Genomic DNA, 27883 nt, shown 5'->3' with positions numbered 1-27883 from the left:
ATGGCCAGCTCATCTCTGCCTACCCTGGTACCCCTCGGTCCCCACTGCCTGCGCCCCTTCACCCCGGAGTCCTTGGCAGCCATAGAGCAGCGGGCAGTGGAGGAGGAGGCCCGGCTGCAGCGGAACAAGCAAATGGAGATTGAGGAGCCTGAGCGGAAGCCACGCAGTGACCTGGAAGCTGGCAAGAACCTACCACTCATCTATGGGGACCCGCCACCTGAAGTCATCGGCATCCCCCTGGAGGACCTGGACCCTTACTACAGTGACAAGAAGGTCTGGGTGTGGGAGGACCCCCTCTCTCTGTGCCTCCTGTCTGTCTGTCTGTCTGTCTGTCTGTCCTTTGGGCTCACGGTTTCTCTCCCTTTCTCAGACCTTCATTGTGCTCAACAAAGGCAAGGCCATCTTCCGTTTCTCTGCCACGCCTGCCCTCTACATGCTGAGCCCTTTCAGCTTCGTCAGGCGTGTGGCTATCAAGGTGCTCATCCACGCATATCCTGCCCAAGCGGGAGAGGTGGGGGGGGGGGGTAGGGGCGGGCAGGCGACCTTCCTGTGCCCTCCTCTTCCCAGCTGCTCCCTCTCTTTCCTTGACCCACCCCCACGCTGTTCAGCATGTTTATCATGATCACCATCTTGACCAACTGTGTGTTCATGACCATGAGCAACCCGCCTTCTTGGTCCAAGGACGTGGAGTAAGTCCCCCTCCCCAGATTTCCTATCCCAGATCTGTACCCGGAGTGCTCAGAGTGACACTGCTCTTGTCTTCCAGGGAAGACACACTGTCCCTGTGACAGTTAACACCCTAAGCCATGGTTGGGGAGGGCATGTTAGCACCCTCACCAATGTCCTCAGCCTTGGGTAGCCATATGCCATCTTGGTGACCCTCCTCTAAAGTCCACAGCTGACACACACATACACACACACACACACACACACACACACACACACACACACACACACATAACCAGGCGACACACTGGCCCCGACTGGCCTTCTTCTTGTCAGGTACACCTTCACAGGGATCTACACCTTTGAGTCTCTCATTAAGATGTTGGCCCGAGGCTTCTGCATTGATGACTTCACATTCCTCCGGGACCCCTGGAACTGGCTGGATTTCAGCGTCATCACGATGGCGTGAGCGGGGGCTCTGACACTAGGGTGGGATCGGCCAGAAGGGTAAGCTCCAAAGAGGGCGTTGACGGGGGTGGGGGGATGGCAGGGGCCATTACTTGTGCAGACTGAACCACATGATCTAGGACATTCCCAGGGCCCTGCTCAGAGGTCAGTGTCCCCTCCTCACACCATGTGCACCTTAGGAGGCAGCCTGATTCGCAACCCCACAGTCAGTGGGTGAGTGGGGATGTCCTTTTCCTCCATTCTCCAGCAGCAAGCTCAGCACTGTTCTTCCCAACTCTTGGGCTAGAACAGCAACTTTGGGTGTTATTTGGCTTGCCCTCCAAATTATCCTTGTGATAACCCCCATTTCAAGAATTCTTCGGCTGTCCTCATTCTGGACACAGAGACACTTGATTTCTGTCCCAGCTCTGATACACCCCCACCTCAACTTCCCACTCAGGTATGTGACAGAGTTTGTGGACTTGGGCAACATCTCAGCCCTGAGGACCTTCCGTGTGCTGCGGGCCCTGAAAACCATCACGGTTATCCCAGGTATTGGGAGGTGTGGGGTCCCTCTGCCTGGGCCAACATGCTCCCTCTACCATACCCAGGCCTAGAAGTGAACACTCAGATTCTGAAAACCTAAGCCAGGCTTAAGACAATGCTTGGAGAACATACTTTGGGAGTACTAACCCAGTGAGATTTATTAAAAATTTCTCTATGCTTTTGTGTAGTTCTGAGGGTCAGGCAATCTTAGAGGTCATTTGTCTCCAGGCAAAGCCAAGCTCCACACAGAGGAGGTACTCAGAAAAGGGCTGGGAGGCTTCAGGGAAGACATTGTGAGGAATGAAAGCAGCCTTGGAGACGGAGTTGACTGAGGCTCAGAGTGAGGCTCAGGGCGGAGTCCTCTACCATCCCGCCCTTCCCCGGCTGATGCTGTCCCCCTCGCTGTGACCAGGGCTGAAGACCATTGTAGGAGCCCTGATCCAGTCCGTGAAAAAGCTGTCAGACGTGATGATCCTCACTGTCTTCTGCCTGAGCGTCTTTGCACTGGTGGGGCTGCAGCTCTTCATGGGAAACCTGCGGCAGAAGTGTGTGCGCTGGCCCCCGCCCATGAACGACACCAACACCACGTGGTATGGTAACAACACGTGGTACGGCAATGACTCGTGGTACGGCAACGACACTTGGAGCAGCCAGGAGAGCTGGGCCAGCAACTACACCTTCGACTGGGATGCCTACATCAACAACAAAGGTGAGAAGGGAGGAAGGAGGGGCCGGAGGAGACTCCCCGGCCGTTCACACAGCCACCGTCTCAGCTTAAATCCATCACTAGCCAGCTTGGGTAGTCTCCAACAAGTCACTCAGTCATGACCCTTAGAACCTTCTCCTATCACCAGATGTGGTGGCGCACGTCTTTAATCCCAGCACTCGGGAGGCAGAGGCAGGTGGATCTCTGTGAGTTCAAGGCCAGCCTGGTTCACAGAGTGAGATCCAAGATAGCCAAGGCTGTCACACAGAGGAACCCTGTCTCAAAAACAACAACAACAACAAAAATCCTCTCCTGTCAAATGAAGTGTGACAAAACTTCCCTTAATGTGCTAATGACACACTGTTTTTAAACTCCTGCACCTGTTGAGCCTGAGGAGATAGCTCAGTCCATAAAGTGCTTGCCATGCAAGATTGAGGACTCGAGGTCAATCCCCAGAAGCCATGTAAACAACCGGGCACAGTGGCACATGCCTGTGATTCCAGCCCTGGACAGGCGGAAACAGGCAGGTCTCAGGAGCCCACTGGACAGCGAGCTAATCCTGCCTCACTGGCAAATCCCAGGTCCCAATAAGAGACTCTCTGAAAAAAAAAAAAGTGTACAGTTGGTGCTGAGAAAAAGGTTGCCCTGACACACACACACACACACACACACACACACACACACACACACAGCTCTCACTGTACAAAGAGAAAATCCATCATCCTTCTGTAGCTTGGGTACCCTATTCCCCTTCCCCACACTCTGTGCTCCCTTCCTGGTAGGGCTGCCAACGAGCATGTCCTGTTCACATGCCTGTCCTTTATGGGTACATGAACCCACATCACATTCTCATAGTCTCTATTAAAGCGGTGTTCTTCCTTCACTGTGGCCCCTAGATTCTTTTTTTTTTTTTAAAGATGTATTTATTTATTTATTTATTTATTTATTTATTTATTTATTTATTTATTTATTATGTATACAATGTTCTGCCTGCACACCAGAAGAGGGCACTAGATCTCATCATAGATGGTTGTGAGCCACCATGTGGTTGCTGGCCATGTGGTTGCTGGGAATTGAACTCATGACCTCTGGAAGAACATCCAGGGCTCTTAACCTCTGAGCCATCTCTCCAGCTCCCGTGGCCCCTAGATTCTAACCCCATCCCTACAGTTACGTAAGTATGAGGTAGCCTAACGCATACACAGACACAGCCCTTTGCCCCGTGTTAGGCTCTTGGTAAATCCTGACTTCATAACCACAGTAGGCACCAAGCCGGCATGGCTTAGAGCTGAGCCCTGCAGTTTACCCACTGGGGATCTCGGAATTTGGAACTGTTTGTAAAGGATGGGAGGGGCCACACAGGGAGTGTCTGTGTGGCCTCCTTGGGCACACAGATCTGTCCGCTGGTGTATGCTGTGTGCGTGTGTTTACTATGTGGTAACGTGTCTTCTTCGTGGCCTCTCATTCCCAAAGAGAACTTCTACTTCTTGGAGGGCTCCAATGACGCCCTGCTCTGCGGGAATAGCAGTGATGCCGGGTGAGTTGTGGGGCGACAGTACCCCAGGTATCCTGGGAGGTGGGGATTCATTAGGGACAGGGATCTGGAGTGGATAGGAGTGTGGGGAAACCAGTGGGCAAGGATAAAAGGCTTTGGTGCTTGGAGGATGTATGGAGAACCCCCCACTCCCCGGAGTCCTCCATCTGTCCTCAGCTCTCTTCCATCCCTAATCCAGTGCCTCCTTTCACTACCAGACACTGTCCCGAAGGTTATGAATGCATAAAGGCTGGGCGGAACCCCAACTATGGCTACACCAGCTACGACACCTTCAGCTGGGCCTTCCTGGCACTCTTCCGTCTCATGACCCAGGACTACTGGGAGAACCTCTTCCAGCTGGTACAGCTGCCCTCACTCTGCCCTTCGGCCCCGCAGCCATACCCTCCGGACCACTGCTCTTCAGAGCCCACCCACAATGGCCGGGCCCCCACTGCACCGTCTCCTCTAGGGGACTCCTTCAGTCCCCTTGTGGGCTCTTAGGAAATACCCGGCCACAAACCATAGTCCTTTTCCATTTTTGATTTATGAGCTGAGGGTCTGGGGCTACTATAGACTCGGTCCCAGGAATCTCCAAGCCTCAGAGAAACCAATAGGACAGCCGGGAAACTCAACTCTGCCCCCCCACAATGGTAGTTGGACCTCTATGTCTGTGGGCTCCACCTGTGTAGATTCAACCAACTACAGATTGAAGATAGCTTTTTAAATAAATGGAGCAGGCAGTGTTGTCTCCAAGGCCCCCACATCCCCAGGCTCTGTGAGGGACCCCTTCTCTGCCTACCTACCTAAGCGACGGCCATGTAGAAGGGCCCCATGGAGGCCATGAGACCCCTCCCTTCTTTCCTCATCCGCAGACCCTTCGAGCAGCTGGCAAGACCTACATGATCTTCTTTGTGGTCATCATCTTTCTGGGTTCCTTCTACCTCATCAACTTGATCCTGGCGGTGGTAGCCATGGCCTATGCCGAGCAGAACGAAGCTACCCTGGCCGAGGACCAGGAGAAAGAGGAGGAGTTTCAGCAGATGCTTGAGAAATTCAAAAAACATCAGGAGGAGTTAGAAAAGGTGTGGATTCAGGCAGAGAGCTTGGGGTGAGGACCCAAGGGTTTCCCTGCCCCCCGGCCTGGGCTGTGGCCTGGACTGCTTAATCAGCTGGCTCCTTCCAGGCAGGCTGGGAGGAGGGGCAAGAGGGAAGGGTTATGGAGCAAAAGGAGCACAAAGCCCCAGGTGGAGAGCTTTGATGGAAGTGATGCCTCAGTTTCCCCCGTGACACTACAAGGAGTTTGGGACAGTGAAATGTGAACTTCCTCCAGATTCAAGGTCTATGGCTTTGTGCTTTCTGGGTCTTTGTTGAGGCAGAGACAGGGTCCCGGGTTGTACACAGAGCAGCTCCCCTCTTTCTCATACACGTACGAAGTCCAGGGCCCAGCAGTGTCTAGGGCTGAGGGTCTTCAGGGTCAAGGTCCCCAGTCACCTTGTCCTTACCCTCTCACTCCATCACCACTGAAAGCTGCCCCTTCTCTACATTCCCTGGATTTGGCATCAACTAAGAAAAGGGCCTGTCATCCAGCAGGCCCAGTAGGAGTCAATGTGTCCATCCCCCTGGCTCAGAGTGAGACTTTTCATTCATTGTCCTTGCTGATTTACAGGCTAAGGCCGCCCAGGCTCTGGAGGGTGGGGAGGCAGATGGGGACCCGGCCCACAGCAAGGACTGCAACGGCAGCCTGGACACGTCTGGGGAGAAGGGGCCCCTGAGGCCAAGCTGCAGCGCAGACAGCGCCATCTCAGACGCTATGGAGGGTGAGTGCCCTGTGCCCCCCTTCCCTCCCCCTCTGCCTGCACCGCCCACCAGGTCTCTCAGCCTCCTGAGGTGCAGAGCGGGGCCTGCTTGGACCCAGCTTCAGGAGGGCAGTAACTTAATATTGATACCAGAGAAGTAAGCTGGGATAAATATAGTCCTGTCAACCTGGTCCATTTCTGGCTGCAAGGCCAGTCCATTGCGGGAACTAGGGGCTTCCGGGGGGGCTTGGGGGCTGCCAAGGCAATGAGGAAGGACAGGCTAATAATACTAACCAGGAAAGCCTGGTGTTCTGGAAACTACTCCAGTGTTTCCTGGGTAAGGGTTAAAGGTCAATGGTTCAATTTCCCCAAGTAGAATCACAGACTCCCCACAAGTCCTATGGTACCCCCAAGTCTCAGGAGGAGAATACAGAAGTGGTGAACAAGGGATGGGCAGACAGAAGCTTGGCTGGGTGGATGGAGAGAGTAGATGGTGCGGCAGATTGCCGAATGGAAAGACAGATAGGTGTGTGGGTGGGAGAAGAGGATGGTGAGAGAGAGGGAGGGAGAAAGAGCAATAGATATGGAAGAAGGAAATGAAGAGAGAGGGAGGCTAGAAAGAATCTCTGACCCAGAGAGGGGACCCAGTCGCTTCCTAGGGCTTGCCTTGTGCTAAAAGCAGCCTGGGTTCTCCAGGGCTCTGCCAACCTGTAGAGGGACCCATCTCGTGTGACCTTACACTCTGCATTCAGGTGACTGTGTTCTGCCAGAGAAAATGGTCCAGGGAATGCTGGGCAGAGCTGGCCCAAGAAGCCCCCACCTCTGTTCTTGCTGTGACCTCTTTCTCAGGCTTCAGATCTCAACTACTGGGACCCCGACAGTAGCCCAAGCAGACTAGCCTGAGACAAGATGTTCACTTTTCTCATTCCTGGCTGGGACCCCAGCCCTACCCAGAGTCTTCAAGGGGCTGCCACCTATCCTAGGCTCTTTCAGCTGCAAAATAGGTAGCACCCATAGTATTTGCCTCTTAAGTTTCCAGTGGTGGGTACTGGAGAACCTGACTAGGAGAAGGCCACTCCCATAGGCCACAGAGGCCAGGTGAAGGAACAGCCCCATCCCGTAGACCCCACAGCTTTGGGTAGCAGGAATAGTAGTTTTCCAGAAAGCCACTCAAGAGGGAAAGGTGTTTATGCCTGGGGACAGTCTGGGGTGACCTGTGTTATCACAGGGAGGGAAAGGGTTCAGGAACTCTGCCAGCAGCACTGAGGAGTGACCCCCTAAAGTGGACCCCCAATACTCCCTAAAGACTCTGGAACCCAGCCAGAGACCAGGGTATGTCTCTTTCCTGACAGAATCCCAAGCCCGAGAGAATGCAGACAGCTCCACTCCAGCTCACTGAGTGGAGGACATTGTAGGGTGTAACAATGGGGTTGCTGAGGACTCAGGGCCGAGCGCTGGGGAGGGGTTCGGGTTAAAACTTACCAAGGAGATGTGCCTTGAGGGCCTGAGCTCTAAGAGGGCAGGGCTCGGAGGGATGGGGCTTGTGGGTGGGATTTTGAGGGACTGGTCCTGAGCTGCTGTGTTGTGGGGTGGGGCTAGAGAAGGCCTTATTGAGGGGGTGGGCGAAAGATTCAGAGCATAGGAGGAGGGTCAGAGAGCTAGATGGAGTAAGAGTCAAGCCCGACAGAGAGTCTTCATGAGAGGCCTGTTACAACTCCACCTGCAGAGCTGGAAGAGGCCCACCAGAAGTGCCCGCCGTGGTGGTACAAGTGTGCACACAAAGTGCTCATCTGGAACTGCTGTGCCCCGTGGGTGAAGTTCAAGCACATCATCCACCTGATCGTCATGGACCCCTTTGTGGACCTGGGTATCACCATCTGCATTGTGCTCAACACCCTCTTCATGGCCATGGAGCATTACCCCATGACCGAGCACTTTGACAATGTGCTCTCCGTGGGCAACTTGGTAAGGAAGGGACAGGAGGGGAGGGCGGTCGTCTGGAGGACAGGACAGAAGCGTGGGGCTGCCTGGGCTGTGTGGAAATGTAGGGCACTTGGGGACAGCTGGCACAAGTCGTAAGAGCAGGCGCATGCAGTGGTCTAGGGAATATGGTAATTGAACTTCAAGGTACTTGGGAACAAGGAGAGTCGGGTGAGCCGAGATCAAAACTCCTGGAGGTCTGGGATCCAGGCCACATCTAGGAATTGGGGTTGAGGGGGTGGGGGTGTGGAAATGGGTGGGGCTAGGTAACAAGTTTCTCAACTTTCATAGACTGTCAGGAACCTAAAGGAGACCAAGGGCCTGGGAGTGGGGGCATATAGCCAAAGACACCCAAATGCCAGAGGGTCTACCTCACTCCAGAGACCTCCTGGTTCTCCAGCTCCACCGGGCTGCTCTCTCCCAAGCCCTTTGCTGCTCAGCTATTGTTGACATGCTCTGATCCGACTGCTTATCCCTGCCCATTAGGAGCATTAGCACCTCGTTGCCAGCCCCAGTGGAGCCTGACAAAGGAAAAAGCGGCTGCCTCCTCCTCCAGCCCTGCTCCACTGTGCCCCTCCCTTCCCAATCCCCTTTGCACTCCCACCCTACCCACCCACCCTTCGCAAATGGGCAAGAGGCTCCCATTGCCTCCAGGAGAGGCGAGCTCAGAGAGCCTACGATGTGAGGGAGGGCTGGGACAGTACCGACACTGGGTAGGGGGCATAAGAATCATGTCATCAGAATCCCCAACCTTCAAAGCAGATATGTCTCTCTTGTAAAGATGCCCAGAACAGCCATGGCCAGACTGGGCAAGAGAGGCCAGGGCGTGCTCCAGGCTCATGGCACAGCTGCCAGGGTGTGTGTGGTGGGCAGGGCCTGTTTGCTTGTCTTCCCACCGTCCACACTGCACTGATATCTGGGCACCTGCTATGGCCAGGGACTGATCTTGGGAGGGACCCAGTGTGGTGTACCTAGGCATGCTGTTGACCCAGAGCAGCTGATGCTTGGTAGGAGGGGAGCCATGCCCGGTGAACTTGAAGGGGCTGTGAGGCCCTTGGGTACCTGTTCTGGGGTTGAGGAGGCAGATCTGACCTTCTTACTGATTCTGCCCAGGACCTTGTGTCCACCAAAGCTTGCTAGGTGGTTGAGGGTGTGTGTGACTCCTTTGGTGGAGTGCTTACCTAACTGTGTGAGCCTTCCTAGGCTCCATTCCCAGCACTGAATAAAGCCAGGCCTGATGACAGGTGCTTGCCATCCTGGCACCTGGGAGGTGGAGGCAGGAACATCAGAAGTCCACGGTCATCTTCTGCTGTGTAGTGATTTCAAGGCCAACCTGAGCTACATGACGCCTGTTTCAAAATCAAAAAGCCAAGTTTGCTAGGTCCTGGGTTGTACTCAGTAGGGAGGCTTGGAGCACAAAGGAGAAATCCTGAACTGAGACCCTGAGGAACTGAGTGGCATGGAGGGAGCTGGGGTGTACCTCTCTGAGCCTCAATTGCTTATCTGTGGAAAGAGTGTGATAATCCCTCCAGCTTTGTAGAGAACCACATGCCAACAAGGTCAGTGTGAACCAGACTTCATGAACGTTGAACATTACGATCAGGTCGAAGACCCAAGAAGTTAGTGACTTGACTGTGGTCACAATGTCAGAAATGGGTAGGAATGGGTCTATGTTGTACCCACCTAGGCATAGGACGTGGTCTTTGTACCTGTCACCACATGCACACCCATGGGCCTCGGGGACCACTCCCTACCCCTTTTCAGGGCCCTCAACCCCTACCCTTCAGTTTCTAAAGCGTCTGCCAGGAGGTGAGGGGGGAACTCTCCCAAGGCCCCGTTCTCCATGAGACTCTGTGACGGGGATTCCATGTCCCACCCGCCAGGTCTTCACGGGCATTTTCACTGCAGAGATGGTGCTGAAGCTGATCGCCATGGACCCCTATGAGTATTTCCAGCAGGGCTGGAACATCTTTGACAGCTTCATTGTAACCCTCAGCCTGGTAGAGCTGGGCCTGGCCAACGTGCAAGGGCTATCAGTGCTCCGCTCCTTCCGTCTGGTACACAAGACCCGGGGGCTGAGGGGGGATGGGAGGAGAAACCCTAAGGGCTAGAAGACCCAGCTGCCCTGCGCATGCCACTGGGCCCCTCGGAGCCTTTACCTGTAAACTAGGAGAAAGAGCGTCCTTCCTTCCTATTACAGAGGGCTGGGGTGGGGGACCAAAATGGGGGGCCCTGGGAGCTGACATTAGACGACCTTGGACAATACCGACAATACCTCAGTGTCCGTTAGTAACACACTTGGGACTTAAGAATTACTATTTTTTTCCCTCTACCCCTTGAAGTTCACTCCTGTTTTTTTAACTTTATCATGAGGACTATTGCTATCACCCACCACCACAGCCACTAGTACAGTGTAACTTTATCATTAATTTTTAAAAATTCATGAGTGTGTCCATACGCCACACGTCTTTTCTATGGGTGCTTGCAGAGGCTAGAGGATGTAGGATCCCCTGGAGCTGGAGTTACGGGTGGTTATGAACCGCCCACTGTGGGGGCTGGGAGCTGAACTCAGACTCTTTGGAAGACCAATGAAGTGCCCCTAACTGCTAAGCCATCTCCCAGCCATACATGCTACAAGTCTTTTTTTCATCTATCCCATCTATTTTTATTGGGGGATCGCATGTTAGAGCAAATTCTGGTATACAGTCTCACTTGTAATAGACTGTATCTTCAATGGATAAGGCCATTTTCTTTTCCCATTTTAACATGGGTATCAGGAGGCTGTAGGACTCAAGCACCCCATTAACAGAGAGGCAGAGTGAAGCCTTGTTCATCAGGAGGATAGGGTTTAAGACTGTTGGACATGGAGCTCTCTCCTGGGGCTCCCTGGGCTTGGCTGGTGGTCCCCAGCCTCAGTCATTCTTGTGTTCCCTCTGCCTGGCAGCTGCGTGTCTTCAAGCTGGCCAAGTCCTGGCCAACACTTAACATGCTCATCAAGATCATTGGCAACTCGGTGGGTGCGCTGGGCAACCTGACACTGGTGCTGGCCATCATCGTCTTCATCTTTGCTGTGGTGGGCATGCAGCTGTTTGGCAAGAGCTATAAGGAATGTGTGTGCAAGATTGCCTTGGACTGCACCCTGCCCCGCTGGCACATGCACGATTTCTTCCACTCCTTCCTCATCGTCTTCCGCATCCTCTGTGGGGAATGGATCGAGACTATGTGGGACTGCATGGAGGTAGCTGGCCAGGCCATGTGCCTCACCGTCTTCCTCATGGTCATGGTCATTGGCAACCTAGTGGTAAGTAAGCTGTCTGGGGAGCTTCCTGACTCTTACGCAGGAAATATATGAAGCGTGTACAGTTCCTGTGTTTCTCGTTTGAGGTGTTTGTTCATTTTAGGGATAGCTGTATAAAAGTGTTGGTGTCTAGATCTCTATAGTCAGGCCTTGTGGTGGTGGACACCATATTCCAGCATTCAGGAAGCTGAAACACAGGATCTTTGCAAGTCCAAAGAAAGCCAGGCCTACTTAGTGAGTGTCAGGGCAGTCTGGGCTCTATAGCAAGACTGTCTCAAAAACAAAACAAAACAAAAAAAAACCAATGGTAGGGGCTGGAGAGATGGCTCAGCAGTTACAAGGAGTTGCTGCTTTTGCAGAGGACCTGGGTCCAATTCCCAGCACTCACATGGTGGTTCCTAACCACCCTTAACTCCAGTTTCGGGGGATCAATGCCCTCTTCTGACTTCCTCGGGCACCAGGCATTCATGTGGTCCACATATATACATGCAGGCAAAACATACATAATAAAACAAACAAATCTAACTTTAAAAAGTTTTCACTGGACAGTGGTGGTGCACACCTTTAATCCCAGCATTCGGGAGGCAGAGGCAGTGGATCTCGGTGAGTTCGAGGCCAGCCTGGTCTACAAAGAGAGTTCCAGGATAGCCAGGGTTATACAGAGAACCACCCACCCCCCAAAAGAGTTTTCTACCTTCCATGGCCACCTCCTTAAATGGTGATTTTATGTGATTTCCCTCAGTGAGTGTCAACATTTTATGCTTAACCATCAGCAGGACTTTCTTAAAATGGGTTCCTGGCCCCAGCCCTAGAGAACGTGACCCCACAAAGTCTGGAACATAGCCTGGGAACCCGTTTTGGATGAGTCCACATGCTGCTGCTGTCACTGGTTCAGGGTCAGTGTCGGTTTGTTTCTGAGACTCACTCTGTCACCCAGACTGGCCTAGGACTTCCAGCAATCCTCCTGCCTCAGGTTCCTGAGTGCTGTGATTACAGGTGTGGACCATGCCTGGCTTGTAGGCTGTATTTGTGTATGCGTGTGGGTGTGCGCATGGGGTTGCATGAGCACACTCATGCCCGCCTGTTCCCGTGTGTGCAGGTGCACACATGTACATGAGAGTGAGAAGATCATAGGTTAGCCTCGGGTGTCGTTCCTCAGGAGCCATCCACCTTGTTTATATGTGTCATGGATGCCTGTGTGCACATTCACTCACATATGTGTGCAGTATATGTGTACGTGTGTGTGCAGGTGTACATACATATATATACACATGTGTGTGGAAATTGGAGGTTGGTGTGGAGGGGTTTCCTTGTTCACTCTCCACAGGGTCTCTGATTGATTGGCAGACTGGCTGGCCAGTGAGCTCCCGGGATCTGCTTGTCTCTGCCCATCTGGACTCCACCCCCACCCCAGTTTTAGGGTTACAGATCTGAGTGATCACACTGTCTTTTCTCATGGGTTCTGGGGACTCTAACTCAGGCCATTGTACTCATGTAGTAGACACTTCACATGTAGCAGCTACCTTCCCAACCCTGCAAGCTGTGTTTTGAGGGGAGTTGATCTATAGCGGCAGACAGACCTGCATTATATATCCTAGCTTCCTTATTGTTGCCATGGTGTGAACCATACTGAGCCACAACTGCTCTCCAGTCAAGCTGGGGTCTCTGTCAAATAGAAGACAAGTATTTCACGGTCGAGGTCACTAGGATGGTTGACTTCACTAGTACGCAGAAAGAGGCAGCATGGAGTGGGACCAGGTCCCCATGAAGGTTTTCTTCCGCCTTCTTTACCTCTGGTCCTGTGGTCTGGAAAGAAGAATCAGTCCAGTGCTGGGCAACCCAGAAATGATGGAACTCCTTCTATTTTGCCCCTCTCTGTAGCCTAGGGCTTGGTGTGTGGGGCTGTGCATGGGAGAGATGCAGGCTGGACAGGGGCGAGGCTTGTGGTCCAGCTGGCCGGCACTTCTGTGACTGGGCCCTGTCGACTCCTCCTCTTCTCGGGGTAGAGGTGGGGTCACTCCCATCAGGGCTCCTCAGTGCTGTCCCTGGCTGCCTCCTGTGGTTGCTGACACTTGCTCTGGGCAACAGAGAGTAGGAGATGCCGGCAATCCCCTCAAAGGCTGGAGGAATCCGTGGGCTGCTGGGCCAGCGCCTCTCAGATGTCGCTGAGCTCTGGCTGGGGGCTGAGGCCGATGGGGGAGGGGGTGTCACCTCAGCTGGAGGAGACCTGGGACAGCTACAGGAGAGAACACAGGACTGCAGTTCTTAGGAGGGGGTTCTGAGAGAGTGGGGAGAAAGAGGCGTTTTCTGGGCCAAACTTAGGGTGAGTGTAGATTTAAGGGCCAGGATGACTAAATGAACCCGTAGGAGTGACCTCTCTGCACATTTGTGTCAGCCTTCCTTTGTAACCGTGACTGTCCTTACTCAAGATCCTCCTGCCTCAGCTACTCAAGTATTGAGATTGCAAGTATGCACCACAGTGCCCACTTACATTTTCCCCTCCGAACCCAGGGCCTTGTGCTTGCTAGGCAATCGCTCTATCACTGAGCTAAATCCCCAACCCCCCAATTTTTTTTTTACTGTTTGTGTGGGTATTGTGGGGGACGGGGAGGAGAGGAGAGGAGAGGAGAGGAGAGGAGAGGAGAGGAGAGGAGAGGAGAGGAGAGGAGAGGAGGGGGAACAGGGCCATTTTTGTGGAGTTGATTCTGTTTCCATAATGGGATCTGGTAATTTACCTCAGGTCCTTAGGGTCCTGTGGAGAGCCTTTTGACACCCTGAGCCATCTCACTGGCACGTACCCAGCAATAATTTTAACCTCTTTTTCCTCTCTGGAAAATGAGGACGTCAGTGGTGGTGATCATAAGGTTTACCTAGGACAGGCTCAGTGCTTAGCCTCTGGGTTCAGGGAGGTCAGATGTTACAGGTGCGTAGTTTTAGGTTAGTAATCATTACAAAAAATTACATAAAATCGGTGACCACCTCCTCTTGGGGGAGGGGGAGGCTCCAGCCATTAGCCCAAAGCTTCTGGTAACCCTCCCCTACAAGCCCTGTGAGGCCGGGGATGTTGTCTCCTCCGCACTGGAGGAGGCCCAGAGATACCCAGCTCTTGAGATGCTGAGCTGGGACTAGAGCCTGGGTCTGTGACTCTAGTAACTATGACGCTGGTGAGGCTGGCGGTGATCACGGTGTCCTTGATGCTGACAGCACTTGTTCAGCATTTGCCCAGAGTCCTGAGCTCAGTCTGTGTTCTCAGTCAGTAGTCCTCACCACCACCCGAGGAGGGGTGGACTGATGTGTCTATTTCAGAGAGCAGGAAGCAAAGGCTCAGAGCTGATGTATTCGAAGCCAAGTTTTCTGGTTCCAGAATCTACAGTCATGGCATGGCACTGCCTCTGTGTACTGTTACACACACACACACACACACACACACACACACACACACACACACACCCTACTGACTCTTCCAGCCCATCTCTGTGACTCTCCCAATTTGCTCAGAGGGCTTGCAGCAGCCCAGGGAGACAGTGTGCTCATCTCCTTGGGCACTGTCCCCTCTCACCCCTCTCAACCCTCTCCCTCTCAGGCTTCAGAGGAGCAGGTGTCTGCCAGAGGGCACCAGGGCACCCTGCCAGCGTTCATGAGCACTCATACCCTCTGCATCCATGGCACTTGGTCGCTTCCTCTGGGTTAGTGTGAAGAAGGAGAAGGGACTAAGATGTGGGTACCCCACCCCACAGAGCTCCCAGGGAGACTGCCCTCCCTCTCCTGCCCCTCCCCCTTTGCCTGAGAAGGCTATTTCTGTCCCAGGCAGGAGCCGTGCGCAAACCCTGCTGACCCAGAGAGCAGCTAATTCCCATCTCAAATGTGTTTCTGGCAACTGGATGTCCCCTCCCCAAAGGGAGAAGAAAGACCAGTAAATATGGGTGGGGGCAATGGTGGGAAGCTATGGGATGTGGGCAGCCACCCCAAGCACATTCCCCCGAAGAGGATTTTAATATAATTTTTAAAGATACTAAACTGATAGTTGAGACAATGATGAAAAGACCTTGGAGGACACTGATCGTGCCAGGCAGTGGGACACATGAAGACAGTCAAGGACAGTAGATTTTCACACATAAGCTCCCTTATTCCCTCGTGCTCAGGAGCGTAAGACCATGGCTATGCCCTTGGCAGGCAGAAGCTGTGACCTCCTACCCCAGACAACTTCACCTTCATCTTGCTGTTCAAAGATGGGTGGGCTGGTGGGAGGAAGGGCCGCCATATTGCAAGCCTCCCAGGATACAGGTCATTTTGTAGTATAAGGCAATGGTGCCCTCTAAGGTTGTATAACGGCACTAGAAACCTGAGATATAGTCCTGGCTATGCTGTCTGTCTTAGGACAAATCATTCCACCACTCTGGGACTCAGTTTTCTTACTTACAAAATGCTGACCCACCCGCAGAGTTGACCATTTAATTCCTCCACCTTGCGCAATTATCTATTATTGCATGTGTAATAGCAGCCAGTCTGAGAACCTAGTAAGTCTTCTAACTCTATTGGTTTTTGGTTTTTGGTTTGTTTGTTTAGCAATCACAATGTGCTGGAATTATCTTCATTTTACATTAAACTAAAGCATAGGACAGCCTAATAAACTGAAGCGTAGAGCTTGGTAGCATGGTACCAAAACATCCCCTAGTCTCTGTTGCCGCCTATACCCATGGTATGGGGTTTGTCTGATCTAAGCCCTGTTTCTACTAGGCTGCGGGCTGTCTGAGGCCATGTGGCAGGTATGCAGTCATTGTCCCCTGGAAAATAAAATGGAGGGAGTGGATGGGTTGACTGTGGCCTTTTAAGACCTAGTCAGCAGTTGGATGTTGGTGGTACATGCCTTTAATTCCAGCACTCAGAAGACAGAGGCAGGTGGATCTCTGTGAGGTCGAGGCCAGCCTGGTCTACAGAGCGAGTTCAGGGTAACCAGGGCTACACACAGAAACCCATCTCATAAAACAAACAAACAAAACAACAGTAAGGAAAAAAAAAAAAGGGATTCCTAAAAGTTCAGAAGCTTGGACCTGGGCAACAGTGAAAATACAAGACAATCTCAGTAAGAGCCTCTGTCACCCAGCACACCCTCCCCAAACCCTGTCACTGCCTTGGGCAGCAGGGTCCCATGACAGACGTGAACTTCAGTTTCCATATCTGTAGGGTGGGACTGATACTAGCAGCCCTCCCACTGGCAATCATGAGTACCATCTACCCCAGCAGATGACATCCTTTTATATTTATTTATTTATTTATGTGTATATTTTTGAGGCAATGTCTCTCCACATAGTCCTGGCTGTCCTGGAATTCACTATGTAGACCAGGCTGCCTTAAACTCACTGCTACCTCTGCCTCCTGAGTGCTGGGATTAAAGGTGTGTACGGCTGCACCAGGCAGATGGCATCCTTTCAAGTGCCCAACGTGAGGCAGTTCTGCTGTATAGTCCTGAGGACCCCATTGGGGTGAAGGTGGTATCCCCCAGACCCTGGCTGGCCTGAGACCCTCTGCCCTTGCTTTTCAGGTCCTGAATCTGTTCCTGGCTCTCCTGCTGAGTTCCTTCAGTGCCGACAGCTTGGCAGCATCAGACGAAGATGGCGAGATGAACAACCTGCAGATCGCCATTGGGCGCATCAAGTGGGGCATTGGCTTTGCCAAAGCCTTCCTCCTGGGGTTGTTGCACGGCAAGATCCTGAGCCCCAAGGACATCATGCTTAGCCTCGGTGAGCCCGGGGGTGCTGGGGAGACTGAGGAAAGTGCTCCAGAGGACGAGAAGAAGGAACCGCCACCAGAAGATGGAAACAAGGAACTGAAGGACAATCATATCCTGAACCACGTGGGCCTGACTGATGGCCCCCGCTCCAGCATCGAGCTGGATCACCTCAACTTCATCAACAACCCCTACCTCACCATTCAGGTGCCCATTGCCTCCGAGGAGTCCGACCTGGAGATGCCCACAGAGGAGGAGACTGACACGTTCTCGGAGCCTGAAGACATCAAGGTGATCCCATTGAGGGTCTGGCTGCAGGGGACAGGGGCCAGTAAGACCCAGCTTTAAAATTTTGCTTAACTTTAGACAAGTCATAAAACCTTTCTGACCCCGAGTTTCTTCATCGGTGAAAGGTTCCTGCCCTGTGGCATTGTGTTGTGTTGGCTCACACACAGTCAGCTCTCTGTGAGTGTTAGGGCAGGCACCAGGATTACTGCAGTTGGCCAGGCCAAAACTCTACCTGGGCACTTTCTGCCACCAGATGGTATTCTTGGACAGATATTTTTGGTTTTTCGAGACAGAATTTCTCTGTGTAACAGGTCTGGCTATCCTGGAACTCACTCTGTAGACCAGGCTGTCCCGGAACTCACAGAGATCCGCCCCTGCTTCCTGAGTGCTGGGATTAAAGGCTGTACCACTATGCCCAGCTCCAACAGGCCTCTCTTAAATAACCCCCTGGGCTTGAAGGTCCTGCCAAGTCTTTGTCCCACCTATGTTCAGATCTGATGTATAGCTCCAAAGCCCCCCTGCTGGCTGAAAGTGGCATAGTCACTTATCTCTGCATAGAATTCCTCTGGGGCTGTTCCGAACTTCCTGGACCTGGTACCAGGGTACCAGGTACAGGGTACCAGGTCCAGGCCAGCGATCTGAGGACAGCAGAGAACCCAATGGGAGTTTGGAAACAAGGACAAGTCAGAGTGCTGATCTACTCAGCCCTGCTGGCCTAAGACAGCTCACTCCTCCCGGCCCTCCCTTTGAGGATTTAGGAGGTTACTGAGACACAGGTGGTGGTCACCCTCAAAGTCTGGGACCCTGTCGGGGCTGCCTTGGGGGAGCTGACTCTGAACACCTCACACTTCCTGCAGTCCTAACAGGAAAAAGATTAACAAGATGGGAGCAAGGGATGACACCCACCCACCCTTCAACCCTGGGCCTGGCGGGGCACTAATGAACTTTGCCCTAAAAGCTCTTGACTCCTTATCCCAACCCCCAGCACACACCAGTACGTGGCAGCATGTTGACTTACCGGGGGCTTGAGTGCCTGCTAGGGTGCTATAAATACCCCCAGGAAACATAGCACCAGCCTCGACCTCAGTATTAGGAACTCAGTGTGGGAGGGGCTGGCGGGAGAGTGGCAGGTCCAGGGCTCTGGGAAGGCAAGAGGTCTGAGGAGCAAGCAGAGCTTCAAGGGCCATTATGAGAGTTGACATGCGAGGATGGGGCCAGGGTGTATGCTCTGATTGGCTAAATGCTCCATGCCTCAGTTTTCCTTTCTGTCGACTGGCAACAAGACCTGCCCACCCTTGGTTTTCAGGCTAGTGCACTGGGTATAGAGCTACCACACACACACACACACACACACACACACACACACACACACACACACACACGGAGGGGGCTGCCCAATTCATCTTTCTCTTCAGAGACCTCACCATGAAGGATCTCCTTGAAGCATGGAAGCCAGCCTGAGAATCTGGCCTGGGATTACGGGGGGTGGGGGTGGGGGTGGGTTGGAGGAGGCCTAGCTAGGCCAGAGCATCAGCCCCCACACCCCGCCCCCACTGTGATCAGATTCCCTTGGCGCCACATTGGAGCCTTGGCAGGGGAAAATTTTTCCATCCTCTCTGGACCTCTCAGCCAAACAGCCCCTGGGGGTGGGAAGGCTTGGACTCTGGGGGCACCATGTGCCTGCTCTCTGCAGCTGTGGCAGCCCAGATCTCCCTTGGCTCTGCTTCTTACCCTTGCCCCTTCAAAGGCACCTTCAGGCCTCTTTTCTTCTGCTGACCCCCTTCATATATCCCTACACCTCCTAGGACCCCACCGGGCTGAACCCCCACCAAGCAGCCCTTAGCTCATCTCCTGTCCTCAGGAGGCCTCCTCACGACTTCACTGTGCTTTCCTAGGTCTCAGGTGCCATGAGGGCAGAACTGAGGACATCTTGGTCACTAGGGTGCTTTCGCCAGGGTATAGTGATAGTTTCGCAAGGTTAACTAAGTGAATGAATGAATGAACTAATGAATGAATGGAGCCTGCTCCACTCTCTTCTCCTTTCTGTCTGATCTCTCATACTACCCCACCTGTTGGGAGAATACGGGGATCTCTTGGGACCCAGGAGTCATGTGCCTTGTGGTCCCCACAGAAGCCGCTACAGCCTCTCTACGACGGGAACTCCTCCGTCTGCAGCACAGCTGACTATAAGCCCCCTGAAGAGGACCCTGAGGAGCAGGCTGAGGAGAACCCTGAGGGGGAGCTGCCTGAGGAATGCTTCACAGAGGGTGAGGAGGACACACCTACAGACCAGCCCCCCCACCCAGACCAGAGGAGGGCTACAGAAATACACAGGGTTTTCTTCCCTGGTGCCTCTCAACTTGCCTTACCTGGGAAGCTAACACCTGAGCCTGAGAAGCCTAGGCTGGGCGAGATGGGGGAGCATGGGGCAGCTGACGTCCTGAGCTTGCTTGTGAACCATCTTTTTCCTCCTGTGTGTGTCTTAGCAGGGTTGGCACAGGGATGGAATAGGCTGTAGAAAGAGTCCTTGAGCCCCCCATGGGAACCAGATGGAGCCAGGTGTGGGGAGGAGGGGGGGCCCTGGTCTTGGGGCAGCATGACAGAGGGTGGGAAGGTGATCCTGAAACACCCAATGGCCAGTGACATGTACCACCCACTTCCCAGCCTGTGTGCAACGCTGCCCCTGCCTCTATGTGGACATCTCCCAGGGCCGTGGGAAAATGTGGTGGACGCTACGCCGGGCCTGTTTCAAGATTGTTGAGCACAACTGGTTTGAGACCTTTATTGTCTTCATGATCTTGCTCAGCAGCGGAGCCCTGGTAGGCACCCTCCCCCAGAGGGCAGGGCAGGAGCAGAAGCAGGGGCCTTGCTCCCTAAGGCTCCCACCCCTTTATACCAAGGGTGGATGCAGACAGGACACTTCCAAACCCAGAGAATCCAAAGGGAGACTCATCTCTATTTCTTTTTTTTTTTTTTTAAAGATTTATTTATTTGTTTATTATGTATACAGTGTTCTGCCTACATGTGACCCTGCAGGCCAGAAGAGGGCACCAGGTCTCATTACAGGTGGTTGAGAGCACCATGTGGTTGCTGGGAATTGAACTCAGGACCTCTGGAAGAGCAGCCAGTGCTCTTAACCTCTGAGCCATCTCTCCAGCCCCTCATCTCTATTTCTGACAGATGTTTTTAGAAGTGTGTGTGTGTGTGTGTGTGTGTGTGTGTGTGTGTGTGTGCATGTTTGTATGTGTGTTTGTGTGCATGCATGTAGAGGCCCGAGGTGGATGGTAGCCATCTTTCTCCATTCTTCTCCACTTTCTGTATTGAGGCAGGGTCTCTCACTGAACTCAGAACTTACTGTCTAGGCTAGGCTGGCTGGCCATCTTGCTCCAGGGATCGCTCCTGTCCTTGTCTCCTGAGTACTGGGATTATAAGCAAGCGGCCACCTCCATCTAGCCTGATATAGGCTCTGTGATTCTGAACTCCAGCTCTCCTGTTTACAGGAAAGCAGTGGTCTCTCCCCAGCCCAGCATCAGTTTCTAAAGTAAAAGACTGAGTCTTTTGTTTTATAGCCTCTATCCCCTCAGCCAGTGATAGACCAGGGGCTGGAAGATGCTCAGGGGTGTCCCAATCTACCTCCCGAGGAAGAGCCCTGGGAACCAGCAGCAGCAGGCAGGATGGGGGAACAGAGCTTGCTGCCCCAGTTTCTGAGCCCCTGGCCATTGTGGGTCGTACTGGTGTCCCCAGGCCTTCGAGGACATCTACATCGAGCAGCGGCCGGTCATCCGCACCATCCTGGAATATGCCGACAAGGTCTTCACCTACATCTTCATCCTGGAGATGCTGCTTAAGTGGGTGGCCTACGGCTTCAAGGTGTACTTCACCAATGCCTGGTGCTGGCTCGATTTCCTCATTGTGGACGTGAGTCCCCCCGGGTCTGGTCACACAGCCAGATGTCAAGACCTTTAGGGAACCCAGGCTCTTGGAGGTGGGACCTCTCCAAATTCACGCCGAGAGTCAGGCCCCCCGGTCAGCACTGCTCCCTATAGGCTGACCTCTTGCTTCCAGACACTACAGCCCAGGCCTGGGGCCTTATGATCCCTGCCAGTACAAGGGCAGGATTTCATGTTCTTTGAGAGGCATGCAGGACCATACGAGACGGGCACTAGCTTTCCCATTTCCTGTCATAGGTGACATCATTGGGGGTACTAGAGATCACAGGCTACTCTTCCCACCAGACAGGATCATCCACCAGGGATGGGATCTACAGGAGACAAACAGAAATTGGGATTCGCCTCTTGTTGTCCCAGGCTGGAGGGAAGCCAGGGACCCTGCACCTCCTGAACACACATTTCCTACAGGTCTCCATCATTAGCCTAGTGGCCAACTGGCTGGGCTACTCTGAGCTGGGGCCCATCAAATCCCTGCGCACACTACGGGCCCTACGTCCCCTGAGGGCACTGTCGCGATTTGAGGGCATGAGGGTGAGTATTGGATGGGGGGATGCAGAGGGGGGTTCAGGGCGCGGGAGCAGCCACCATGGGGCAGGGTTACAAGGTACATGACAATATGTCGGTCAAATTGCCGATGACTGGAGTTTAGGGCTGTGACCCATCCCCAGGAAGCCCCGTTCCCATTCACTTACCCCTGCCACCACTGGAGGGCAGCAGAGGCTGCCGCAGTGGCCCAGAAGGCTTGAGGCAAGAGGAAGGAAGGTTGGCCTGTGGGTTTATGGGTCTCCCCACCTCAGATTGGGGGCCCCCAGGGCCCTATAACAGGAACACGTGAGCAAGACTTCTGCTTCAGTACTGAGCCTGCCCCTCTGGAGCGTGGAACCATGCCTTTGGCTTCAGGGGCGCTTTAGCGAAGATCCCCAGAGGTCGGAGAGAGCAGGAGTCACAGGTGGACACAGGGTCTGGGCAAGATCAATGGGACTTCCATCAGGGACAGAAGACCTGCTGGGAGCGAGATCTCATTCCAGGGCAGTAGCAAGCTCAGCCTAAACACTCCGACCTCCTCAGTTCATGTAAGATGCTGGCCCAAGGCTGGGCCCCCAGTGCTGGTGCTGGGGACCTCAGCCCGCTGAGAGAAATAACCTGCTCGTGGCCAACTGAGTGGTTTGAAGAAACACACAGCATCCCCAGCTCCTGCCACCAACTCTGTCTAGAGGTCATGAGATAGCTCTTACTTAAAGGGGAACTGATCAGGCTAGGGTGTGGCTCGGTTGGTAGAGTGGTCACCTAGCATGCACAAAGCCCTGGGGACAATCCCCTGAACCTCATACATTAGGTGTGGTGGCCCACACCCCTAATCCCAGCACTCAGGAGGTGGAGGCAGGAGCAGCAGCTCAAGGGCTTCTTCAGCTACACTGCAAGTTCAAATCCAGCCTAGGATGCATGAGACCCTGTCTCAAAAACACTTTAAAAGGGGTGGGCGTGGTGGCATCAGGGGGCACAATTCTCAGATTCAACCAAGACTGAAACAGTTTGGTAAGCCTATATGGCCAGGGCCGGTAAGGGACAGGGACCTGACCCTGAATCCTATTGCTCTGCGGACCTTGGTGGCTTCTTTTAGGTCCTTTCACTGATGCGGTGAGCCAAGCCAGGTCACATGGGCTGAGTTTCCTACGAGGCTAAGAAAGCGTGTTTATCTCCTGCCCTGTGACCCATGACCTGGCAGCTTCCAGAGAAGCCTGGTACCCTCACTCTGCCTTGATGGCTCCAGCCAAGCAAAGAACCCTTCTAGAGGACCAGTCTGCTAGCTCCCTACCCCTGCACCCATATGCCCCAGCAGACTCCTCCCCCACTAGGACTGGCTAAGATTAGCCCTTCCTGATTGCCAGTGCTCAGCTCTGCCTGGTCCCCTGGCTGGGAGTCCCCTGTGAGATGCCCAAGAGTGGCTCTAGCAATGACCGCCACCACCACCCTGGCCCCTAGGTGGTGGTGAATGCCCTCCTGGGAGCCATCCCCTCCATCATGAATGTGCTCCTTGTGTGCCTCATCTTCTGGCTCATCTTCAGCATCATGGGGGTCAACTTGTTTGCTGGGAAGTTCTACTACTGTGTCAACACGACCACCTCTGAGAGATTCGACATCTCTGTGGTCAACAACAAGTCTGAGTGTGAAAGCCTCATGCACACGGGCCAGGTCCGCTGGATGAACGTCAAGGTCAACTATGACAACGTGGGTCTGGGCTATCTCTCCCTCCTTCAGGTGGTGAGTGACACCCACTGAGCCTTCTCAGAACCGGGTAGAAGTGCCCGGTTGTCCCTCATCATATCAGTATCCACTATTCCATGTTAGGGGTGGCCAACCCCTTCTGCGATGCCATGGGACTTGGAGGTAGTGTTTATCTCTCTCTAGTCTATTTGATGCTGCCCAGTGAGGTCCTGACAGTTGGTCTTTGGAGAGGGCTTGAATAGGGAAGGGAGGGAGACATGAATGGTGGTGTATGGGACAGCCCCTCACCTCATGACCTGCCATGCTCTCTCAGGCCACTTTCAAGGGTTGGATGGACATCATGTACGCAGCCGTGGACTCCCGGGAGGTGAGTTGACTCACTGGGTTGATAAGTAAGTTAGAGGGGAGCTGATAGTGGTCCATTCTGCCATCCCCACGTCCACCCCACCTCCACCTCGCCATGCTAGCTCTTTGGTAGCCCAGCAGCCTGGGGAGGAGGGGAGTCCCACTCATAGTACCTTGGGGAACAAAGAGAAACCCGGTGCATGTGCCTCACCTTGCAGAAGGAGGAGCAGCCGCACTATGAGGTGAACATCTACATGTACCTTTACTTCGTCATCTTCATCATCTTTGGCTCCTTTTTCACGCTCAATCTCTTCATCGGTGTCATCATTGACAACTTCAACCAACAGAAGAAGAAGATGAGTATCTGGCCCTCCCCAGAGGACCCCTCCCTCGGCCCATCCACTTATTTCTTTCTGTAGTCATCAGCTGCCTGAGCAGCCCTGAGCAGTCACCGACCTGGATACCTGGGGCAGCAAGCACGGATTGAAATCCCACTAGGGGACTGAACCGTGACTTGACCTCTTGAGTTTCATTTTCCCGATCTATAAAATGAGGTGGACGCGGAGCCAGACAAGGGGAACCACACCTGAGTTTCAGCACTAAGTGGTCTGGGGCAACAAGTTCACGAGTTGTAGGCCAGCCCGGGCTACATAGTGTATTTGAGGCCAGCCTGTGCTACAAAGAGAGACCCTATCTCAATAACAATAAATTAAGTAGATACAAGCTAAGGACCCATTGGTGAAGCATTAGTGGAACTTAGCTTGAAACTGGGAAATGGGCCTGAAACCCTCTCGCTCCCTTTTACTCATCCACCCTTCTTCAGAGCCAGCTTCCCCCTTCCCCACCCCTCCACCTCCAGCCCCACCAGATGCTTCTCAAAGGGTACAGTCCACCTTCAAGGCAGTGCTTGAGGTGGGGGGTCCTGGGAGCAGGGAAAGGGACCTGCCTCAGTCTCACTGTCTCTGTCCTACTATACTTTGGAGGGAAAGACATCTTCATGACAGAGGAGCAGAAGAAATACTACAACGCCATGAAGAAGCTTGGCTCCAAGAAGCCCCAGAAGCCCATTCCCCGACCTCAGGTATCAGGCTCTGGGCCCCTCCTCCAGTGGTCTGTACTAGGCTGCTGCCTGAGGGGACAGCAGATGTCCACGCAGCCTTTGCTCTGCTCCATGTTCAAGGACTCAGCCTCACAAAGGCTCTGCTCACAAACACAGAGATGTCTCTAGGCTCCTGTTACTGATTACCCCTCTCCTAGCCCCACACAACTTCCCAGTATCCACCCACCTTCTCAAGTGAGACCTCTGACCTGTGAGACAGGGGCCCCAACAAGGAGCAGGAAGTGGATGTGCACAGACCCCAGCAAACGGTGACTTGGGAAGAGGGGTAGAGATGATTTAGGAACTATGTAGGGAGGAAGGGCCCTAAAGTGGGGACCGATGAACACAGACACACCCCACACACAGAGAATGATGTGTTTCCAGACCCTTCCCTCCTGTAGCATACTTCACCACCATGCTTCGCACCTACTTCCTCCCCCTCCCCCTCCCCAGGCCTCTGTTGTACCGTCCTGTACCTCCCACTCATACCCATCCTGTCTGGGTCTTGATCGTATCCCCCAACTCCATGTCCCTCATGTGCTTGTTCCATCCCACTGCAGAACAAGATCCAGGGCATGGTGTACGACTTTGTGACCAAGCAGGTGTTTGACATCTCCATCATGATCCTCATCTGCCTTAACATGGTTACCATGATGGTGGAGACGGATGACCAGAGCCAGCTCAAGGTGGACATCCTATACAACATCAACATGGTCTTCATCATCATCTTCACAGGGGAGTGTGTGCTCAAGATGTTTGCTCTGCGCCATTACTACTTCACCATCGGCTGGAATATCTTCGACTTTGTGGTGGTCATCTTGTCCATCGTGGGTGAGCTGGCAGGGCCACACCAAGATGAGTCATTCAGGGAAGCCTTCCCTCATGCACATAGACCTGGCATATGCACACACCTATACAAGCACACACATGTGTCTGCCATTCTTTCACCTGTAATGCACAGAGGAATGCATGGCTCACAGGCCACCTGTCATCTGTGCACACATGAAGCCTTGGGCGTGTTCTTGGGCGGCCACATGTTGAGCCAAAAGGATGAGAGAGGGCTGAAGGGGTAGTTCGTTGATCAAGAGCTTGTTGTGAAGGCACAAGGATCTGGGTCTGATCCTCAGGACCCATGTAAAGAAGCCAGGCATGGTGGCACACGCTTGTGATCTCAGCACTGAGGTAGTGGAGACAGTTGGGACCCTGGGGCTGACTGGCCAGCCAGCCTAGCCTAATCATTGGGCCTCAGGGCCAGTGAGACCCTCTTTCAAAAAACAAGGTGGATGGTATCTGAGGAGAAATGATACATGTGGTTTTTCTCTGGCCTGTGTGCATGCACATACACAAATGCATATGTACAAATAAGTATGTACATACATGTAAACATCCACACAAATAAGAAAAGGTTCCAGAATTTTCATACACTGAGAGGAGAACAGATTTGTCTACAACCACAACAGTAAGCAGGTACTGTTTATTGAGTGTTTACTGCATGCCAGGCATCTACTATGCACTTAACGGGCCTGGCCTCACTCTTTCATGGTGGTGCCGTCTCACTCCCATTTTACAGATGAGAACAAGCCACACAGCTATTCTCTCCTCCCCACTTTCTCTCACCTGTGGTATCTGCAAGCAGATTTAAGGATGGGCCCCCATCAATTTTAAATATATCCCACCTCCAACTGTCAGGACAAAGTAAGCCGGGGCCCCCAAGAGCTCTAGGAGACGCCATAGTCAGAGGGTTGAGCACACAGGGCCAGGCTCCCCCAGCCCTCCATGTCCCCAGTGCCTGACCCAGCCTCTGTTTCTCTCTGTAGGCCTTGCGCTTTCTGACTTGATACAGAAATACTTTGTGTCACCCACACTGTTCCGTGTGATCCGCTTGGCACGGATTGGGCGAGTCTTGCGTCTGATCCGTGGGGCCAAGGGCATCCGGACGCTGCTGTTTGCCCTCATGATGTCACTACCTGCCCTCTTCAACATCGGCCTCCTCCTCTTTCTGGTCATGTTCATCTACTCCATCTTCGGCATGTCCAACTTCGCCTATGTCAAGAAAGAGTCGGGCATCGACGACATGTTTAACTTTGAGACGTTTGGCAACAGTATCATCTGCCTCTTTGAGATCACCACGTCAGCCGGCTGGGATGGGCTTCTGAACCCCATCCTCAATAGTGGGCCTCCAGATTGCGACCCGACACTGGAGAACCCAGGCACCAACTTCAAGGGTGACTGTGGCAACCCATCCATTGGCATCTGTTTCTTTTGTAGCTACATCATCATCTCCTTCCTCATCGTAGTCAACATGTACATTGCCATCATCCTAGAGAATTTCAATGTGGCCACTGAGGAGAGCAGTGAGCCCCTCAGTGAGGATGACTTTGAGATGTTCTATGAGACCTGGGAGAAGTTCGACCCTGATGCCACTCAGTTCATTGACTACAGCCGCCTCTCTGACTTTGTGGACACCCTGCAGGAGCCACTGAAAATCGCCAAACCCAACAAGATCAAGCTGATCACGTTAGACTTGCCCATGGTGCCGGGGGACAAGATCCACTGCCTGGACATCCTCTTTGCCCTGACCAAAGAGGTACTGGGTGACTCTGGGGAGATGGATGCCCTCAAGCAGACCATGGAGGAGAAGTTTATGGCAGCCAACCCCTCCAAGGTCTCCTATGAGCCCATCACCACCACCCTCAAGAGAAAGCAGGAGGAGGTGTGTGCTATCAAAATCCAGAGGGCCTACCGCCGCCACCTGCTGCAGCGCTCTGTGAAGCAGGCCTCCTACATGTACCGCCACAGCCAGGATGGCAACGGAGATGGAGCCCCCGAGAAGGAAGGCTTGATTGCCAACACCATGAACAAGATGTACGGCCCTGAGAATGAGAACAGTGGTGTGCAGAGCCAGGGGGAGGAGGAGAAGGGTTCTACAGGGGATGCTGGACCCACCATGGAGCTCACACCCACCAGCCCCTTGGACACTGCCCAGACTACTCCTCCTCCCCCATCAGCACCACCACCATCATCAACACCACCACCATCATCAACACCATCACCATCATCAACACCACCACCATCATCAACACCATCACCATCAGCAGCACCACCACCACCATCAGCACCACTACCACCATCAGCACCACTACCACCATCAGCACCACCACCACCATCAGCACCACCACCACCATCAGCACCACTACCACCATCAGCAGCACCACCACCATCACCACCACAGGGGCAGACTGTGCGGCCAGGGGTCAAAGAGTCTCTTGTATAG

The 27883-nt window shown here is 53.4% G+C and overlaps 1 protein-coding gene across 2 annotated transcripts; it reads left to right on the top strand.

Moving 5' to 3' along the window:
* Scn4a (sodium voltage-gated channel alpha subunit 4) lies at window positions 1-27883 on the top strand. Of its 2 annotated transcripts, none has more exons than XM_059269774.1 (25): window positions 1-273; window positions 371-489; window positions 600-689; window positions 1003-1131; window positions 1574-1665; window positions 2072-2368; window positions 3839-3902; window positions 4118-4259; window positions 4772-4981; window positions 5566-5716; window positions 7422-7660; window positions 9559-9732; window positions 10620-10976; window positions 16516-16992; window positions 19121-19256; window positions 19654-19808; window positions 20734-20907; window positions 21348-21470; window positions 22923-23201; window positions 23479-23532; window positions 23729-23866; window positions 24487-24591; window positions 25170-25440; window positions 26427-27594; window positions 27823-27883. In XM_059269774.1, the coding sequence occupies exons 1-25, from the start codon at window positions 1-3 to the stop codon at window positions 27881-27883; spliced, it is 5478 nt and encodes a 1825-aa protein (XP_059125757.1). The 2 variants fall into 2 exon arrangements, with proteins under 2 accessions (XP_059125757.1, XP_059125756.1); XM_059269773.1 differs by having other exon boundaries at window positions 26427-27629; window positions 27828-27883.

This window comes from Peromyscus eremicus, chromosome 8a, assembly GCF_949786415.1.
Source record: "Peromyscus eremicus chromosome 8a, PerEre_H2_v1, whole genome shotgun sequence".
Classification (NCBI taxonomy): Eukaryota; Metazoa; Chordata; class Mammalia; order Rodentia; family Cricetidae; genus Peromyscus; species Peromyscus eremicus.
This window is presented reverse-complemented; position numbering and strand designations above follow the sequence as displayed.